At 39.2% G+C, this 21,411-nt stretch overlaps 1 protein-coding gene across 3 annotated transcripts in view; it reads right to left on the bottom strand.

Moving 5' to 3' along the window:
- Nucleotides 1-367: 367 nt before the first annotated feature.
- LRRK1 (leucine rich repeat kinase 1) overlaps nucleotides 368-21,411 on the bottom strand; it is a 153,394-nt gene continuing 132,350 nt past the window's right edge. For 2 of the 3 annotated variants that reach the window (XM_020963705.2, XM_020963732.2), the window contains 7 exons: nucleotides 19,548-19,742; nucleotides 18,376-18,527; nucleotides 14,599-14,716; nucleotides 13,809-13,925; nucleotides 11,118-11,968; nucleotides 10,537-10,638; nucleotides 368-1,837 (listed from right to left, as the gene is read on the bottom strand). In XM_020963705.2, the coding sequence (XP_020819364.1) occupies nucleotides 1,660-1,837; nucleotides 10,537-10,638; nucleotides 11,118-11,968; nucleotides 13,809-13,925; nucleotides 14,599-14,716; nucleotides 18,376-18,527; nucleotides 19,548-19,742 (1,713 nt within the window). In that variant the 3' untranslated portion in view covers nucleotides 368-1,659. The remainder of the gene's footprint in view (nucleotides 1,838-10,536; nucleotides 10,639-11,117; nucleotides 11,969-13,808; nucleotides 13,926-14,598; nucleotides 14,717-18,375; nucleotides 18,528-19,547; nucleotides 19,743-21,411) is intronic. The other variant, XM_020963714.2, reaches the window with a different exon arrangement.

The following is a 21,411-nucleotide window of genomic DNA, read 5'->3' as shown; positions in this document are numbered from 1 at the left end:
GCATTAGAACTATGCGAGCCTCAAGGCTCCTGCCTTCCTTTGCATTTTGACAATGGCCTTCTGGAGGTAATGTTCCTGACTTTCCTATTTAAAAATCTGACTTGGAAGAGTAAGTTTGGAGATAAGAATTTCAGTTCGGGAAAGAGGGAAGAGGGAGGCAATATGGTACACCAATGAGGGAAATATTTTGGAACAAGTAGAAGCCTAATTGTCCTACTCAGAGCACACCACTTACACATAGCTAGCTTTGAAGATCAGGGAGTGAATATGGAAGAAGTATATTTCAGTGACATAAACAAGCAAGCACTCTGTGTAGCATGAGATATAATTATCCCAAGCTGTCAACAAAAGATTATAAGCCATTACCTCATTTTAAGTAGTCTGTTTATTTTCAAATAAATGAAATTGCCCCGTGTCAAATCTTATTTTATTTTATTTTTTTAAGTCAACAGTTGAACCAAAGTGTAACTCTCCCATTTTACTTTCTGGTTCTGTGTCAAGCAGCCTTGAATGATGAAACTGAGTTAATATGTATTATATACATGTATATAATATATATTTCCCTCATGAAAAAGTTATATAATATACACGTGAATTCTCTGTGAACTAATTTACTTTTTACACTCTACTGTACATGCACGCAGCAAATCTTAATGTATATGTGGTACTGTGCAACCAGGAAAATGTGAATTCATAACCAAAGGGCTAAGAGAGATATTAATTTTTAAAAATAACAAACAGGATTATGCACATACAGAGCTTTTATATTCCATCTGTGTTCAAGTTTGCTTTTTAAAAATATAAACACTTAAGACTATTTTGAAATGCCACTGATCATTACTTCTTCCTTTTGTCAACTGGAAAAGCATTGGGAACCTTGCAAACACTGAAATCATTTGCCCTCTGGATGACATTTCCTCTTTGCTTCTTAGACACATGATTTAAAGATGTTCATTTGTACCCTAAAACTGGGCAATGTTGGTCACCAAGAGTACATCTGGGGATTTATCACAGTGATACTTTCTGCATTAGGGAAGATATTCAATCTCAGATAAATCAGTGAGTTTTGGCCAGCCCTAGGAACCTGCCTTTGGGGAGGGCTGCAATCTTGTACTAGGTTGTGAGCCTTGTAGACATGGAAGGAAGGAGACAGGGGTCACTCCCATCATGCTCAAGCTAGCCCTCTTAGCTGAAGGCATAGTGTAATTACAACCATGACTTAGGGCATGGGAAGAAATATAAAATGGGGGCAGGAAAAGGGTACTGCTCCATCATCATCCTAAAAGTCCAAGAACTCTTGTTCAAAATCTGGATAGCCTCTTCTTTGTGTGGATAGAGAAGGGAAAAGGAGAAAGAAGTCTAAGGGACTGGTGAGAGTATGAACAGGTTCTCACCAGGCTTTCTTGCTGGAGAATGAGGAATGAAGCGCAGAAAAAAGAAGGTATCCAAACGACTTTGTATTCAAGAAAAACATCCCCCCCCCACACACTGCACAGCAGGTAACTTCTCAGTAGTTCTTAGCAGCAAAAAAAGAAAGAAAGGAAAGTCCCTCTTCTGGGTACATGGAGCTCTCCAGGTTACAACATTGAAGGGTGTCAGTTAAATACTCCTTGGTCTGTTCATTCCTCAGAGACCATTAGACTTAAATTCCATTAAGAATTACCTTCTTTTTCGCATACCAGCTTCAAGCATTCCCAGTTCTTCATAGGACTGGTAGAAAATGTCAAACTCCGTGGCCCCCCAGCCTCTCCAGACAGCCAGGCACCATTCCATGTTTTCCTGTTCAAAGCAGCACACAACCGTGTCCTTTGCTACAACAGCGGCTTCAACCAGCTTCCTGGGGAATCAAAGCACAGGCCTTGAGAATGGAGCTAGAGCTCGTCTAAGAAAACATACAGCATCAGGGAGGAGGCTGCAGACAGAAGCTTCATTTTACAGTATTTTGTAGAGATGTTTAGAAAGAAATACTAAAAAGGTGAACAGTTCCAGCATTATAACCCTGCATAACCAATACGTTTGAAATAGATATACAAATACACATATATATCATTGTGTGTGTGTGTATATATATATATATATCTCATTGCATATATACACATATAATTATGTATATATATATACACACATATAATTCAAACTAGCTCCTAGAGCAAAATTACTCCTTAAATGTATATATGCATATATATTATATATAATATTTTCCATATAATATATAATAAATATCACATTATATATATATATATATATATATAGGCTGTTAGGTGGCATAGTGGCTAGAGTGCTGGGCCTGAAGTCAGGAAGATGAGTCTTCCTGAGTTCGAATCTGGTCTCAGACACTTATTAGCAGTGTGACCCTGGGCAAATCACTTAAGTCTGTTTGCCTCAGTTTCCTCATCTGTGAAATGAGCTGGAGAAGGAAATGGCAAACCACTCCAGTGTCTTTGCCAAGAAAACCCCAAATGAGGTCATGAAGAGTCAGATACAACTAAAACGTCTGAACAACAAAATATATACATATACATGTAAATATATACATATATGTATGTGTATATACCTAAATGCTTTGTAATAATATAGAGGTCAAGAGAGACAATTTTACTTTGTGGTTTTTATTCTTAATGGACTAAATCTTGGTAATTTCAGGGATATGAGTTAGAATGGGCATTTTCTTTAAGCCAGTCAAGATCTCTAAAGCAATGGGATAATAATATCAAATTCTTGATTCTCTGTGTATGAATTAGCAAATGTTAAATCCTAGGCTGACTCCCCCCTGCCAGGCAAAAACAGTTTTAGATCTCTTATCTTTGCTCTCAGGGATGAAAGTATATGTGTATGCACATAATATTCTTCATATTTAAAATGTGTATATATAAAGTATATATTTTCTACATAATTTAAATTATGTAGAAAATATATAATACATATACATATATATAGTGTATACATACATACATATGTCTGAGTACATAAATAAATACATGGAGGTATACCTTGTTTTATTGAACTTTGCTTTATTGCACTTCACAGATAATGCTTTAAAAAAAACAAAAAACAAATTGAAGGTTTGTGGCAACCCTACGTCGAGCAAGTGTATGTATCAGCACCATTTTTGCAGCAGTATATGCTCTGTGTCACATTTTGGTAATTCTCACAATATTTCAAGCTTGTTCATTATTATTATATCTGTTATGGTGATCTGTGATCAGTGATCTTTGATGGTACTATTGCAATTGTTTAGGGGTTCCATGAACTGTGCCCATATAAGAAGCGAACTTAATAGATTAATGTTGTATATGTTCTGACTGCTCCACCTACCAGCTCTTCCCCCACCCCGCATCTTTCTCGCTCTCCTTCGACCTCCCTATTCCCTGAGGCACAACAGTATTGAAATTAGGCCAGTTAATAACCCTATACTAGTCTCTAAGTGTTCGAGTGAAAGGAAGAATCAATTGATGTGCCAAACTTCATTGTTGTCTTAAGGAACTGGTACAGCCACCTGAACCTTCAGCAACTACCACCCTGATCAGTGAGCAACCATCAACATTGCAGCAAAACCCTCCACCAGCAAAAAGATTATGACTTGATGAAGTTTCAGATGATGGTTAGCATTTTTTTTTAGCAATAAGTATTTTTAATTAAGGTACATACATTTCTAAAGATGTAACACTATTGCACGCTTAATAGACTACAGTATAATATAAACATAACTTTCATATGTACTAGGAAACTAAAAAATTCATGTGTCTTTCTTTATTATGATACTTACTTTATTGTGGTGATCTGGAATCAAACCCACAATATCTCTGAGGTATGCCTATATATATATATGTATATATATATATATTAAAATATACATATTAGACTGGATCCATGATTTCATCCGCATATGGAGCCTCAGATGAGAAACTCCACCAACACAAATTGGCACATTCTCTGCACTTCCAGTCTCACAGAGTTGCCTAGGGCACCAGAATCATAGAGCCAGTTTGTGTCTAAGACAAAACTTAAACCCACATTTTCATAGCTCAGAGGCCAGCTCTACATCCCTTACATGCTTCACTGCTTCTTCTTGCAAGACAACATGAAGACGTGCCTAAGCCACATGCAATTTTGCAGATGAATCTACTACAAAATATTCCAATGCAGTTTGGAGGCAAATGTAAATGACTTTGGGATATTGCCTGGTTTCGGATTAATGTGTCAACAATTTCCTCCATGACTGCCAGAGAAGGAGCATAGTGCAATGAAAATAGTACTGCCCTGAGGTGGTAAGAGACATGGGCTTAATTAAGTCTTACTGTTTCTTACTATCTGACCTTGACCCTCAGTTTTGTCATGTAAAAAAATGAAAAGGTTAAGCAAGACGATCTCTAAAGACCTTTCCAGTTCTAAATAATGATGATCCTCCTTCTGAGAATGGTATCAGGAGAGCTAAAGCTCATATTGACCTGAGACTGGTGAGGAAATAAAAAATGACAAATATCATTTGTTAGCAGGGAAAAGAGAAGGATCAAAGAAAGGAGAAGAGGAATGCTGCTTAGGATAAATGGGACAATAACAACTAATGTCAGAGAAAAGATAGACCTGCTTAATTTATTTTGCTTCTGCTTATTCTGCTGAGAAGAATTATTTTTGTACTGGAAAGAATAAATAAGTGAGGAGATACTAGCAGAACTAGCTATCTTTGGTGAGTCCAAGTTGCCTGGTACAGGTGAGTTACATCCTAAGATCCACAAAATACTGGGAGATGTGGTTGCTGAGTCACTGTCAGTAATCTTTGAAAGACTGTGTAAAACAGGAAAGGCTTGGAGAAGGCCAAATATCCCACAGAATTGAAGAGAACAGGACCTACAAACTATAGGCTGGTGAGTTTGTCTTTGATTACTGACATAATTCTAGAATACATTATTAAAAGGATGGTTTGGTAACACTTAGAAAAGGAACAGAGATCACAAAGCAAGTGCAGGAACAGGTCGTGCCAGTCTAATCTTCTTCACTATTTTAACAGAGTAACCAAACTGGTAGATGAGAAGAATGTTGTAGATATAGTTTACCTAGGTTTTAGTGAAGCATTTGACAGTCTTTTCTTGTGGGAAAGATGAGGAGATCTGAACTAATACTCATAGTTAGCATTTATATGATGCTTTAAGGTTTGCAAAGCACTTTACCTATTTTAATTCGCAACAATCACCGAGTCAAATCTAATAAGATGACTTTTTTAAGGATTAGACCTGTGATGTAATTGGTCTAGGGACCTATCTGGTAGGCAGGAAATTTCCTTTACCAATTCAGATTAGTACCTGCCCTGCAACTTATAGCCTTAAAGAGTTTTCTGGTGCACATAGGATGAGAAGGACAACCTGTTGATTGGGGAACCAATCAGCTATCTCTGATAAGGGTCTGATATCCAAGATATAAAGAGAACTAATATAAGTATATAAGACCAAAATCATTCCCAATAAACAGTAAAAAGATTTGAATAAACAGTTCTCAAAAGAAAAATTTCAGACTATTAGCAAACATGTGAAAAATTTTCCAAATCATAAATATTGTAAAATGCAAATCGAGACAACTCTGAGGTTTCACTTCATACCTAGCAAACTGGTAAGGATGGAAAAAAGACAAAAATCCTTAATACTGAATCAGCTGGAGAAAGACAGGTACACTAATAAACTGCTTGTGAAACTATATATTGGTCCGAACACTTTGGAAAGCAATTTGGAATTATATTATTAAAAAAATGATTAAAATGCACATTTATACTATTTGCCCCACAGCCCACTGTGAGGTGTAGACCCCAAGGAAATTAAAGACAGAACTATACATCAAAATGTTTATAGCAGCACTTTTTGTGGTAGCAAAGATTGGGAAAAAAGTTGATTGGGGAATCCCTAAGTAAACTGTGAAACACAAATGTACTAGAAGATTACTGCGCTATAATAAGAATACTACTAAGAATTCAGAGAAGCCTAGGGAGAGTTATATGAAGTGATGCATCATGAAATAAGTAGATCCAGAAAAATACCACTATACATAATGACTCTGGCAAAGTAAATGGAAAGAAGAAAAAAGTAAAAGTGAATGCTGTGTAATTAAAATGGACAGGCTGACCCTGTAGAAGAGATGAGAAAATATATTACCTTTCCTTACTTTGTAAGGGTAAATGGTTATGGATGTGGAGCACTGCATGCACTGACAGATTTGGCTGCGGGATTGATTCATCTTGCTAACTTTTTTTGACTTTATTTATTAAGAAAATTAAATAAAAAATTTTAAGATAAAATTTTTATTTTTTTCCCCAATTTCTTTTCGATTCTTTGTTATAAGGGACAGCTTACTGGATATAGTAGGATGGAAGATTATATTTGGAAATGAAGGTTAAGTAAAAAGAAAAGACATAAATAAAAAAAATTAACTATGCTGCATTGAAATTGTATTCTTATGCCCTGTATCACTGTCACCCCTGGCTTCTACTAACACTTCTCCTAATGATAAGAAATAGCACTATCACAACAAAATAATGGTAAACTGTTTAGAGTACGTGATAGTGTTCTGCTTAAGACGTCCCTTTGCTACATCAACCTTTATATACTGTCTACAATTATTCACAACATTTTCAATAATAAGGATAGCTTTTTTTTTTGTTAAAAACAAAAAAAAACTTCATTGGTTTCTCATAGCAGTTGCTGCACTTTTTTTGGTAGAGATCAATAAGTATTTATTAAGCACCTACTATGTGCTAAGTGAGGCAGCTAGATGACTCAGTGGATAGAACACTGAGCCTGGAGCCAGGAAGATCTGAATTCAAATTTGGCCTCAGACACTTACTGTGTGATTGTAGGCAAGTCACTGAATCCCTGTTTACCTTAATCCACTGGAGAAGGAAATTGCAAACCACTCCAGTATCTTTGCCAAGAAGACCCCACGGACAGTATGGTCCAAAGGGTCGTGAAGAGTTGGACATGACTGAGCAGCTGAACGAATGTAGCAGGCACTATGTTAGAAGCTGGAGATATAAATATAATTAATAAAACTATCCCTACTGTCAAAGAGATTATCTTCTACTGAGAGAGACGAAGATATGTGTGTGTGACTATGTATATAATACAAATAAAGAAAATAAAAACAGATACAAAGCAACACAACAGGTTGAGAGGAAAGGCACTAGCAGCTGAGGGAATCAGGAAAAGCCTCAAATAGAAAACAATTCTCGAATTTTTCTTTTCTTTTCTTTCTTTTTTTTTTTTTGGAAGCAACTGGGGCTAAATGACTTGATCAGGGTCATACAGCTAGTAAGTATCTGAGGCCAGATTTGAACTCAGGTCCTCCTGACTCCCAAGACTTAAATTGTTTCCTGAAGGAAGAGATGAATTCTATCAGGCGGAGGTGAAATGAGAGTGCATTCTAGTCATAAGAGACAGTCAGTCCAAAGGCATGCAGACAGGAGATGAAGTACCATGGGTGAGGAGCACACAGAAGGCCAATTTGGCTGGATTACAGAGGGCTGGAGGAGGCTGCTAGGATAATCTAGGCAAGAGGTGATGAGAGCGTGAATTAAGGTGGTAATTATGTGAGATGACAGAGGTTGGACTTGGGGGATGTTATAGTGGGAGAAAGAGCAAGCTTTGACAACTGATTGACTATGTGAAGTGAGCGAGACTGAGGAGTCAAGGATAACATCAAGGTTATAACCTGAGATATTGGGAGAGCAGTGATGCCTTCAATAAACAGAGAAATTCAGAAGAGGGATGGGTTTGAGGGGGAAAGACTATGAATTCTGTTTTGAACATGCTGGGTTTGAGATGTCTCTAGGACATTTAGTTTAAAAATGTCCAATAATTGGCAAAGGGTGATTGGAATTGAAGTGTTGAATTGAGATGATAATTAAACCAATAAGAGCTGATAAAGTCACCAACAGAGAGGGTGGAGAGAGAAGAGGAGGGGACCTCTGACAGAATCCTGGTAATACCCACGGTTAAGGGGGATGGTCTGAATGACAAATCAGGAAAGGAGAGAGCCGAGTGGTTGGACAAGTAGAAAGAGAAACAGAAGAGAGCAGTGTCACCCAAGTTCACCAAGGAGAGGGTGGGCAAATGCAACAAATAGATGGAGAAAGATGAATGCTAAAAAAGACCATCAGATTTGGCAATTAAGAGGTCATTTGAATTGAGGAAAGGAAGAAGAGACAGTAACAGGTGAGTGTATGTAGCTTTTTCTAGGAGTTTGGTTGACAAAGGAAGGATATAAAACTAGGAAAATAATGAGGTATTGGTAGGTGTAGGTGAAAGTACTTAAGGATGAGGCAAAATTGGGCATGTTTGAAGGCACAGGGAAGGAATCAATAGATAGCAAAGTTAAAGGTAGAGAGATAGAGGAGGAGTGAATGAGGATGCAATTTTCTGGGATATGATCAAGGGAATGCATAGGGGGTTGGCTTTAGCAAGGGGGGGGGCATCTCATTGGTCAGATGCTAAGGGAAAAGAAAAGAGAGTGGGGAATGACGTCAAGGGATTTTGAAAGGAAGAGGAGAGAAGAGGTAGCGCATGTCAAATGATTTGGTTTTCTCAAAGTAAGAAGTGAAATCCTCAGCTGAGAGAGAGTAGGAAGGGGGGCATATGGAAGGTTTAAGGAGATGAGAGAAAGTTTGGAAAAAAGTTGTTTGTTTTTTTTTTCTGGGAGGGTGACAGGGAATATATTAGGGAAGAATAAAAGAATTGCCTTGTGACAGAGTGAGCCCAGTTATAAAGATCAAAATTACGATTCTTGGTTTGAAAACAGATTCTTGAACTCCATGCCTTCCTGCATAATTTGGCCCATAGTTAGGGAATGACTAACCTAGGTAATTATTTTTATTAGAGATCTATTGGTGTGTCCTTAGTTAGAACCGATCTAAAAGGGCTAATTTCAAGGCAACCCACCCCCTTATTCCCAATTTGAGAGAATAAAATTGGAAACATGATGGACTTAGGAGCACATCTCTTATTTCTCAAATATAATCATTACAAAACAAGGGTCATTAACTAAAGAGTGACTCATCCTGGAAAGCTCCATGCTGCTGGGTGCCAGAGGTTGATTCACTGCAGACATTTCCTTTGTCATCATTCTGCTCTGAGAGAAATAAGTGAAATAGGACTTTCCCCCCCTCTTTGTGCTTCAGGAGAAACCAAAACCATTGGACTCTCCAGAAAAAGCTGAATTAATGTAATGTGGAAGTGACCCAAAACATATACAAAATAGAATTTGGGGACTTTTCATACAAATAATTTATTACTCGAGTCTCAGTAGCTGGAGTGAAGAGATGTAAACATTCCAGGGTGTTTGAGTACTCTGGAATCACAGCCCAGACCATAATTAGTCATGCTCTGCCTCAGCCTATACATTTTCCCAGCCTTGTATATAACGTCCCAGACAAACTGTTCTTGCTCCTGCTTTATTCTCACAGTGAAGCTGTGCGCTGCTGGTGGAAACAGCTGGCAGCAGAAGTGGAAGTCACAGGAGGATGCCAGAAAAGGGCAGCGCCCCTTCCTGCAGTAACTGGCTATCTTTGTAGGCAGTACTGGGTCTTAGAACCATAGATTTAGAACTGGAAGGGACCTGAGCTGAGGGACCATCAAGCAGAACCAGCCCTCCTCTTTACAGATGAGGATTCTGAAGTAATATGGAGTTAGGAGATTTTTTGGGGGAGGGAGAGGGAAGAGGGAGGCAGAAACGAGAAGGGGCCACTTGAACTGCATGGGTAATTGCTTCAGCTCCCAACTTAATACTAGCCCTGGACACTTGACCCCAGTAGGTTTTCACTATGACCTTCACTGGGCACACAGGAAATGAGCTACACTAACAACCGAGCCACACATTAGATGGTTACTGAATGGCTAGCTCTGAAGTAATATGGAGTTAAGAGGTTTTTGGGGGAAGGGGAGGGAAGACGCAGGCAGAAAGGAGCGATAGCTGGGTGGGCTCCTTTTTAGGGATATCAGCAGATGATTAAAAAACCAAAAACATCACATGCTGCAAACTGGTGGATGATGCTTAAGGGAGGAAGCAAATAAGGTTTTATCAATGTGCCAGCAAAACATTTTACAATTATCTCCTTAGATCCCCACAACAACCCTGGGAGGGAAAAGTTATTGTGATCCCCCTTTTAAAGTTGAGGAAACTGAGGCAGACACGGGTGAAGGGTCACACAGCTAGTAAGTGTCTAAGGCTAGATGTGAACTTGGCCCTTCGTGACTCCAGGCCCAATGTTCTTTGCCCTGCCCAGCTGCTTCATGATGCTTATTTACAGAAGAGAAGAAGGGAAAAAGTGTTTTCTGAATCTCGGGATTTGGAGCTAGAAGGGAACACTGAATCCAGCCCCCTTATCATTTGCTCAGTGTCATACAGGTAATAAGCAAGAGAGCCAGACCTGAACCCAGGCCTTCCGACTACAAATCTGGTGGAGAGAAACCTCCATAAACCAAAATGCCAAAATGTTAAGTGCATTGGGTTTCTTTTGTGTATTTTAACATTGAAGAGGAGTTTCTAATTCAGCCTTACCCATATGGGGCTAGTTCTCTAGCCTTTAATACGGCTATTACTCTACCCCGCTGGGTACCAGATTCCTTCTCCAGTCCAATGATGATAACATCTCCACCTTGCCTAAGAAATAGAAAGTGGGAAGAATTTTACTCACATTAGTAATCTCCAGGGTAAATTGATACAGTCAGCGGAAAAGCATTTGCAACACATATATAGTTTCAGTTAATGTATTAAATTACTGAGATGGCATGACAGAGAAATGGTAGAACAGAACTTCCCCAAAAGGAAATTTAATCACAATGAAATCACCTCTTTTACTGCATCGTATCTGAAAGGGGCACTAGGCTTAGTGCTGTTAGTATTAGATTTGCCAGAGAGAAGAAAAAGGACTTAGAAGCAAAAACGTACTTGTTAACAGAGCTACTCTCTTCATCTTTCACTGAAAGTAGTTTTAAAAACTTGCCCTTCACTGCGGCCCCAAATGGGATAAAACTAAAAATAAAGAATTTAGAAGACACAGTCTCCCCCACATAGGTCAACAGGAGAGTCCTTTTTTTTTTTTGGTACAACATATAAACCTATGTAATGGAACACTTTACCTGGGGATCCAAACAAGGTCTTTTACTGAGAGGATTTTGACTGCTTGTAGGTGTGTGGATGCTTCGCTGCTCATGAGAGGCCCATCCTTTTCAGATCCGTCACAGCAAAGACTGGGCTCATGAAATTTGTCAGAGTCTTCATAGTTGGTGGGAAAAGGCATGCCAGAAGAACTCATGGGTGAACTTGGCAGACTTGAGAAAGACCTAGTGATTCTGTTGGGAGGGGAAGATGAATAGGAGGATATGGAGCAATAATCTGTAAGAGAATCCTGGTGGTTTAATATCTGAGTCCCAAGTTCTTCACTATAGATTATGCTCATATCAGCTATGCAGTCGTCCTCAGGATGCTTCTGGCTGGCCAGATCAGCAGTGGAGAGCCCCAGATTAGGCTGCTCAACTGGAAACGTGTCTCTGAGCGGGCAGCAATCCCCACAAAAGTACCGTGCGCATAACTGATAGGTTGCAGAGAAGTACATCACTAAAGAGTTGTCTTTGTCATCCAGGCACCAGACCACTTCTTCACCATGGCACTCTGAGTTGCCCACTATCGATGTTATCACAGAAGGAGGAGAATAGGGATCTAATCGTCTATTTATTTCCAATGTGGCACAGTCTATAATTAGGATGCCAGGCCCGTTGCTATACCAGACCTCGGACCCACTGTTAGCTATCTCCATGGCCCTTACAGGGTAAGGATTCTGTCGGGGATCATCATCAGTGATACTGAATTTGGATCTGTTTGCAGTATGTGAACATAGATAGGAGCAGTTATTATCCGGAACGCCCTGGATCACAGGGAACACTGCCACAAGTCCATCAGACATACCAGCCAACACAAAGTAGGAATTCTGCTGGAAAGGAGAAACAGATCCATCTCAGTGTTCTCTTCAAAATCCTCATCCAGTCCAGTTTCACAGCTTTCAATAAAAAGGCTGAAGCATTACCCACATACAGATTTTAAGGGCATCTATACTCTCCTCCCACCCTCACATCTCAAACAAAGGTCATTTTCAGGGCCATGGACCTCCAAACTGGTTCCCTCTGTACATTCTCTTAATGAAGTATTATGCTATTTCCTCTCTGAAAAACTAAATACTAGAGATGATTTCAATGTGTTAGATCAGGCAGTCAACGTTGTCTCTTTTGCCTATCGTTATTTTTACACTATTTTCCCAAAAGGCTGGACCCTTCATGGTGTAAGCAGGGCACGCGTTGACTTCTTAATTAAGATGAATGCCTTCTGGGTAGGCCAAGAATTCTGGCATGGAGTTGACTTGAAGTCAACCACCTTGAAGGGTGGCTTTGTGATATCCAGATAAACGCTTGTTCTCAACTCTCAGCAATATCTCAGTCAAGGGCTTAGTACACCCCCATACATTTTGTAGGGGTTTATATTTCTTAGCTACTAGGTCCTAGAGATTTATTTAGCTACTAAAGCAATATAAGCTCTATGTTACCAGGCATAGGCCAAACAGACAATGCCAATGCCTAGTGCTTATCCCTCAACCCCAGAACTTAGCTCACAAACTGTCAGTCACTTTGGGTTTGGCACAGACCCTCTAAGCCCTAAACCATGGTGCTGAATGCAGTTTTCCTTAAAAAACAAAAACAAACAAACAAAAACCTTTAGGTGGTAACCAGCTCAGGTTGGAAAACTCAGGACAAAACAAAAGCAGAAACCCATGTCCTCGTGCCAGTGAGGATGAAAGCACAGAAAGCCACCTCTCAACTGGATGTTAGAAGCTCTAAGGAGGTTTGACTCAAACTGTCAGAGTGAAAACAGCGACCTGACCTGCAGCTCAGCAGCAAAGTCAATAAGCCCTTAGTAACTTTCTCAGAATTCATTTTCAGTATTTTAAAGAAAACAGCCAAGGAAAACACGAAAATAAAACTGCATCTGAAGGCCCCAGGCCATCAGCACTCCAGCTGTGGCAGCAGCCACTGCCTTCCAATGGGAACGTGTGCTGGGCAGTCCACTTGGAGACATTTTGCTCTCAGCACAGGACAACGTCTCCCAAGGAGAGGCATTCATCAGGTCCAGGTAAGCCAACAACACAGACCATGCTTTATTACCTTGCCTCCATTCTGGAGGCTGCTCGCTTGGCACAGAAGGGAGGACTTTTGGCTGGCAGAAGACTTTAAATAACTCTTTGTTTCATGTTTTCTAGGTCTGATGAAAACTGTGTCCTGAATTGCTCAAACATCTATCTCCTTTCTTTCTCTCGGGGGTAAAGTTGGAACTGAAATTTAAAGCTAATGTCAGTGAAGATTCCCCCCCGCCTTGCCCCCATCAAATGGAAATGACCTGCTGCTATCAGGACAAGTGAATCAACTGCTGCTATCAACTATGGGAGTTGACATTTTCTGAGTTAAATAGAGCAAATCAACCCTACTCTTACTACGATAATATGCCTTACTTTTAATAAGACTTGTATATTCAGTGAAAAAAATTATTAGAAAACTACCTAGCACTTGGCTGGCACACAGGCGCTTAGTAAGTATTTACTGATCGATACTCAGCACAATTAGCTTTTGGATCCGAAAAAAACACAAAACAGTTCACTAAACACAATGATGTAAGTTTGCTCTACAAAAAGCAGGCTTTCTACATTGTCTTCAGTTTTGTCATCAGCCCCTGTTTAGGTACAATAGTTGACTTTTTCTGAACTTTCTTCATTTGTTCTTCCTTACCTTTTTCATAACAGGTACTGCCAGGAAACAAGTAACAACAGCTGGGGTGTCTAATGCGTTTTGGGGGGCGTTTAATGGGCACATACCCTTTAAGCTGTATATGTAGATCTTCTGGTCCTGTGGACAAATATGAAAGTCATGAAATTTGTAGCAATAAATTTAAATTGGGGGGGGGCACAAATCGGTTCAGATGGCTTTAGATGAAGAGTAATGCAGGGAAGTTGACATCTAATATTTCACTCTCCTATCATCATGTTTACTGTTTTCTTGGCAATTTCCTCTGTTTTCTTTAGTGCACAATGGATTCATGATAGCAGGTGCTGTAACACGTCATCTAAAGTTCAATTCCTCCACTGTACTACTCTGATTTCATTTCTTGCCTTGTATCCTCCTTCTTTCATCCTCACTTTCTACTTCACTGATAATTGCAGACAAATCATTGCCTCCAGATACACATTAGAGTGGTAAGGTGCAGATGGAGTATCACCAGGTCAGTTACTGTACCAGATCCTCATGATTTTAATTTCCAGCTTAAACAAGTAGGCCATGAGCTTGGGAACAGGTGTCTCTAACCTCAGGCTGGGAAACAGGCTCTGGAACCAATGTACCAGTGAGAAGGCAAATGTAGTGTTTGATTGACCTTTCTACAAATCCACTGTATGACTGCTCTTACCCCTCTCAGGACTAATTGACTATGCTAATGTCTTTAGTTTTATGATGTACAGGAACAAGAGGGCCGTGAAATGGCCAGGCAGCCAGGGCATTCATGGTGGTGGGCAACAGTAATTACCTCAGTGGCGGTCCACAGCGCACTTTGAATTTTTAATTGACAGCTCAGCTTCATTCCTAGGCAGCTCATTCTCTGTACCTCTATAAGTCCTTTCTCAGTGTTCACCACAGTATAGTTCCTAAAATCAGCAAATGAAATTCTCATCACTATAGAGTAGGGAGAAGTCTGTCCTGCCTTTTGCCTCAAAAAGAGGCAAAAGACAGTCCCCTGCCCTCAAAGGGCTTACAATCTAATGTATCTCAAATTTCCCATTCTCATTTAAGAAACTGAATCAGGTCTGCTCACATTTAATGATGTTATCTCCTATTCCCCCAAGCCAGGAGTTCTTAATTATTTTTTGTGTCATGGACCCCTTTGGCAGTCTGATGATGCCTCTGGAATAATGTCTCTAAAGGCATAAAATAAAATACAAAGGATTTTGATGGACACCAAATATATTGAAATAGGAATTTTTTTTAAAGTTCACAGACCTCAGGTTCAGAATCCCTGACCTAAGCTATATCCAGTTCTCTGCTGCAGATGGAAGGACGGCATCTCCAGTCGTCCTGATCTATATCTTGCCACCGGCTCTGGAGGAGAAAGTGAGGCTGTTGGCTTTGCACAGCACTCCCTCACTTAAATCCAATTCACTTGCATGCCATGGCATCACCTCCCTGATGTCATGGTTTTCTTCAAGAATGAAGGACAAACAACAGCGGATGAAAGGAAATGAATGCCTACTACATGTCAGGAACCGTGCTAAATGCTTTACAATTATGATCTCATTTCAGCCTTACGACCATTCTGAAAGACAGGTGCCAGTATTATCCAGTTGAGGAAACTGAGGCAGACAAAGGTTAAATAACTTGCCTAGAGTCACACAGCTAGTAAGTGTGTGAGAATGGATTTGAACTTGATATCTTCCTGAACTGACTGACTCCAGGTCCAAGTGCTCTATCCACTGTGCCATCTAGTTGGAGATGTGGAAAGCCAAAATAATCAGAGTATCATTGTAGACTATAGCAAAGATGGCACTTTTTTAATGGGTGTATGGATTTTGTTTTTGGTCAGGGAAGAGGGCTGGAATGACTAATTTTCCAATTAACCTTAAGGTATTCTCAATGCCCATCTAGTCAGAGACACTCAATTTCATCAAAGGTCTGACAAAAAAAGCCATAAAGGGAGGAAACAGAATCAATAAATTTGGTTTAAGCCTGCTGCCCTATTTCTTTTAGAATATATTTGGGCTTTGGCTAATCTGAATCCCAATTATGCCAGTTAAAAGTGTTTTCATGCAATGAAAATACTCTCTCAGGCTTTTTCCCCCATAAAGATTATCACATGATTTATATGGGACAGAAGGCATACATCAATGGGGAATAAACTCAGTCACAGGAACATGCACATACCTTCTTGAATAAAAAACGAGAATCCAGATTTTTTTAAGGCTGAGCAGGGAATTAAAGGGAAGCCTCTTGGGGATTTAGTAATACCAGGAAAGTAGTTTTCATCTCAGAAGAAAACTCAAATTCCACCGTCAAATATTTATATTTTCATAATGCTAATTGGCTACTCATCAAAGTCTTAGGGAGCAAAACTCATTATGCTTTACTGCTACTAATTTTTATTAACTGAAGCAATTTTATGTAATGAAGTTCCTCTAAGTATAATTCAGTAGCAGGTAAAAGGATTGAAAAAAAATTGTGTCAGGTAATGCTCTCTAATTTAGTTTCTTTCCCCCACTCCAACTCTTCTTCTCTCTGGCTTTTCTTCTTCTTCTTATTTTTTTTTTATATTCCCGATAGACCCTCCCTACATGCCTCTCAGTATTCACCACATTAAAGTTTCTAAAAACTACTGACCTGTTTCCCTCTACAATGACTTCCCTGGAGTCAAAGGACCTGAGTTCCAATCCTGCCTCTGCTCTTGCTACCTGTGTGGCTTTGAACAAGCTACTTAATGTTCTTGGTCCTTGATCTCTTCAGCTTTAAAATGAGTGGGCTGGGTTACATGGTCTTTGAAAATTCTAGATTCTTGTTCTAGAGCCTTGGTTCTCACTTTGATGCTTCTTTCCAGAGCCACGCTGATGCTTAGTCTGTGCTATGTGCCTAGATTTATCTCCAGGATCATAGCCCCTGACAGCATAGTATGTGAGGCAGTAGAGTATAGGAGAAAAGAATACAGAGTTGATAATCTCATATATCTATATCTATATCTATATCTATATCTATATATCTCTATAAATAGATAGATAGATATAGATATATGTAAAAAAAAATCCTGGCTTTATGAATTGGGGGAGAAAGTAACTTCCCTCTCTAGTCCCCAATTTCCTCATCTTTAGAAGGGCATTGGGCTAGATAATCTTGAAAGTCTCTTCCATCTATTAAAGCAGCTTCCTAGCAGTCTCTCCAATTTCCAAAATTTCCACCTCAGCTTTAGCAGCAAGAATAGGAGAACCTGCATGTCTCCTCTATTTTTGAAGCTGCTTCTGATACTTCTTCTTTACAAGCAGCTTTGCTTCCTTTTCCCACTAAACTCCAAATCTGAGCCTACTCAGTTACTGGTGACCTTGAAGGCCTCCTTGTACTTTAATGTTTCAACAGATCTGTGATCTCAACAGCCTGGATGCTCCCTCCAATGATGAAGAATGAGGCCTATTTCTGCCTGCTGCTGATTCTTTGCAATTCCTGCCCCAATTTCCCTTATTTATAGGGCGCAAATGTGCCCTAGGGGAGCCACCCAATCTAGAGCTGCCTTCCTGTAGATCTCTTGGACAGCGCACAGATGCGTCACTTATCCTTTGCTCTTGCTATGTCACTGGCCTATCCTTATTTAAGGCATAGATTCCTCTACTGATATCCTTTCCAGTGATCCTCTTGTGCCACTTCTATTTTGTAATGCTTTTCGGTTTCATTGTACCCACCATGTTTTTCTCAGTTGCTCTCTGTGTGACCCACAACTTCAATTCTTTAGAGACTCTATTATTCATGATTCACAGTCATACAATATTCCTGATGGGCCTTTGTTTCAGGGAGAACGAACGATCTTGTCATTAAAAGAACTGTTCGATTTCCCAAAGGTGACCCAGCCCACCATCCTTTTGATCACTTCCATTTGTCATGCTGTCTCAGATATATGTACTGATGCATGAGGTCAATTGAATTGTCTATCTAGTTGCATAGCATGATCTAGAAAAGCCTCCAATTTTTGAGCTTGAATGGGGAAAAAATTTACATCTTTATTTTCACTAACCTTTAATTGTTAGCATTTCTCTCAATTATGAATGTAGCACCAAACATGACTCGGAGAAGGGGTCTATACGCTTCACCAGACTACCAAAAAGGAGAAGAACCCTGAGTCTAGACAACACGTATTTTTCAGTCACTTAGTTTTACCAGTGTGGAAAGAAAGGTTGAATTCTACCTTCTCCACACTGTCTGGTTATATACCAGGAATTTTTTACATTTCTGTGTCTGTGTACAATGCCTTTTTTGGTCCCTGTTCAAGATCTGACAATAGAATCATAGAATGTTAGATTTGGAAGGGACCTTAAAGATCATCTAATCAATCCACAAGCATTTATTAAGCACTTACAACATGCCAGGCACGGTGCTAGGTGATGGGGAGACAAAGGCAGAAAGTGAAAGAATCTTGTTCAATTCTCTCATTATAGAGTGAAGGGAAGTGTTGTAGAAGATCATTATAGGCTTTGTAAAGGTTCAAACTGTGTCTTTTCAGGGGTCTGTGAGCACTGCACACCTCTAGATGATTAAAAAAGCAGCAAATGAAGGTTACCTGGATTCCTCTTTTCCATCCCAGAACACGACAGTATATTCTTGTCCCGGGGATGAGAAGAAAGAAGTCTGCTTCCCACAGGGCAGCATGTACATGAAAGTCGCAAAGGTAGGGTCCTTCATCTGGCTAACTACGGAAACGGCCAAAGGTCGCTGAGAGAAAAGACATCCACCCAACCGTGTGAAGAAGGGTTTATGGCTCATTAACAACAAAAAGATCAATGCCAGTTAGCAAAATATTACATGCGAAATTAGCTTTCATAAACCCAGGGAAGATGCTTTGCTGTCAGATTTACTTGTTCAATATCATTGCTTTGGCCACATTTTAGAGAATACAGGCAAGAGGATGAAGCAATTTTGAACATGGAAGGTAAACTTTGGGGGTTTTCCAGATTAGTGCAGAACCAACTTAAAATATTTTAGTCATGGTCAATTTAGCATTAAACTGCTCATGTTGGACTAAATTCCAAATGTTCCAACTTTCATATCCAGGGCCATCCAATCTTCTTGAGGCTCTTTCTTAAGACTTCACTTAGCTTCCTACCACATTCCAATATTTCAATCTAACTTGATAATAACTCAAATTTAACCCTGGAACCACTGTATCCCCTCAGGAAGGTTATTTTCAGAAATTATATTATGATCCACATTCCTCATGAGAAAACATATGATTGTTTCTCTAAAAACAGATCCTTGCCACTCCCCCTTTTTCTCCACAAAATTAGAATCGACTTTATTGCTATGGGAGTAAATGTAATTTTTTGGGGCTATTTACGTGACTACAGAACTAAGATTTTTCATCCTTTCTTTTTTTAGAAAAGGAACTTTTATTTTCTTTAACTGAAGATAAGAAAATAAGAGAAAAATTAGGAGAAATAAATGAAGGAAGGAATGAAAAAAAACCCCATTTATTAAGCACTTACTTCTTATGTGTCATATATATACTAAATATCCCATTCTAAAACAGGAGAGAAAAGTCATGTCAACTATAGTTACACTGACCAAAAAGTGGGTTCTCTACAGTTGGCTGGATGGGTACATATAGCCTTATTTAACATATAGTAGAAAGCTTTACCTAACACTGGGAAGTGAGGATACAAGTATCACAAGGACTGCACCTTGCCTCTCCCCTCTTCCTCCAGTCCCTTTTGTCACACTCCTCCTCCCAGGTACCTTTTCAGGTTTGGTGTCCCAACATTCCATCATGAGTGCCTGCAGTCTATGGAACTGTACTTCTTCTGGCTGCCCCAGGACTGGACGGATGCCCTTAGATAGCTTCTTGGCAATCTGAAGTTGATGATGACCAAGGACAGGCCGCTGACCTGACAGCAGTTCATAAAGCACCATTCCATAGGAAAACATGTCCACCTGAGAAGAGAAGGCAAATCTCTTGAAATTTGTCCAACTGCATCGAGTAAGGGGCTACAGGGTACCTGGCATTGTAGCTGATGGGGGGGGGGACACAAAAGGAGTAGAAGACATGGTCCTTGCTTTAAAACAACTCACAACTGAGCAAACTTTTCTCACTTAAAAACTGTTATCTGCTATAATTGGGTACAAGAAGCCAAGTTAAATAAGAGGCATCATCAAGACCTTTTAATATTTGTATATTCTTTACTTTGCTATTGGAAAAATTTACTACAGGTGATTAAGGAGTGCCATTTTTCAGCAAGAAAATGGATATGGGTTGTAATCTGCACTGATGGAGGGATCTCTACATCTGTGAGAACCACTGGAGTACTGAAGGATAAGATGGGTGAGACAGAATAGAGAATTTTATGTAAGTAGGAAGGCATAATCTTACAGCATTCTCCTTAAAAGTTATCTATTTTAGAATAAGATGAATTTGTACTACTTAGTTTCAGTTGCTACTTAGAATTTTGTATTTTAACTTCCACTCCTAAAGTGTTCTCTGCTTTGATTTATCCTATATCTTGGACAATTTCACAGAAACATAGACTTTCAGACCCAGAAAGGACTTTTAAGGTCACGGATCTATTGGATACCACACAGGTATTCAGAAAAACTATTGTTCCTATTCATAATACGATTAGCCAGCGACCCAAGCAGGGTCACAAAATAATAAGCTGCCACTGTGACTAAAACTGTACAAGACGCTATTTCTATGCTGAACAATAAACTGCTATGTAAAAAGATTGAGCAAAGCTACAAAGGCAATGTTTTTCCCTCTTCTATGCATCCCAAAATAATTTCTAGTTGTCTTGTGTGAATCTGTAAAATGAAACTGGCATTCACGTATCCAAATTGATTTGGCCGTTTCCCTGTTTAGGGTGAAAGAAGCCAAGGAGAATAAATATTTAACTATAATCAAAGACTGAAGCTGGCCTGCATGTGAGCTGATGGCTAACTGCCTGAACCCAAGCTTTGTTTCCTTTGGATTTCTCTCTGCTCAGTCTTCTTGGCTTAGGAGAGTTACTTCACAGGTGGTTAATACATAAGAATTTCCTGAAGGAATATAGGCTATCATTTGCCAAATCAAAGTCTAATTGTTTGAGCCCTCTTATCTTCAAGGCTTAGAAGCTGCTGAGGCTAAACCCAGGCTTTTCATTACCAGAAAGCTACAGGGTAGAGACTGGGGAAAAAAAGAAAAACAAAACACCCAAACTTTCATTTTGGCACATCAAAGTATCACCTAATACTCCCTGATTATAATCTTCTGGGATAGAAAAGGGAAAAGAAAAGACATCCAGGGAAATCTTGATGCTTCCAGTCAACTCATTTTATTATTTACAATATATAATTAATAATAACATAATGAACAAATAACAATACAGCAACCAATAGCATTATCTATAAATAATTATATACATATGTATATGGCAATAATTATTATAATTATCTATATATATAAAACCAGTAGTTATATATGTTAGTGGGCTGTCAATATCAAGAACAAAAATAAAAATTTCTATAGTATTTTAAGGTCTACAAAGTGTTTTACCCGTAAAAACCCTGTGAAGTAAGTAAAACAAGGATTATTACTATTCTCATTTTGTGAATGTGGAACCCAGGGCTT

Source organism: Phascolarctos cinereus, unplaced genomic scaffold (genome assembly GCF_003287225.1).
Source record: "Phascolarctos cinereus isolate Bilbo 61053 unplaced genomic scaffold, phaCin_HiC Scaffold_3;HRSCAF=262, whole genome shotgun sequence".
NCBI lineage: Eukaryota > Metazoa > Chordata > Mammalia > Diprotodontia > Phascolarctidae > Phascolarctos > Phascolarctos cinereus.
Note: the sequence above shows the minus strand (reverse complement) of the source record. Positions and strands in the feature narration are given on the sequence as shown.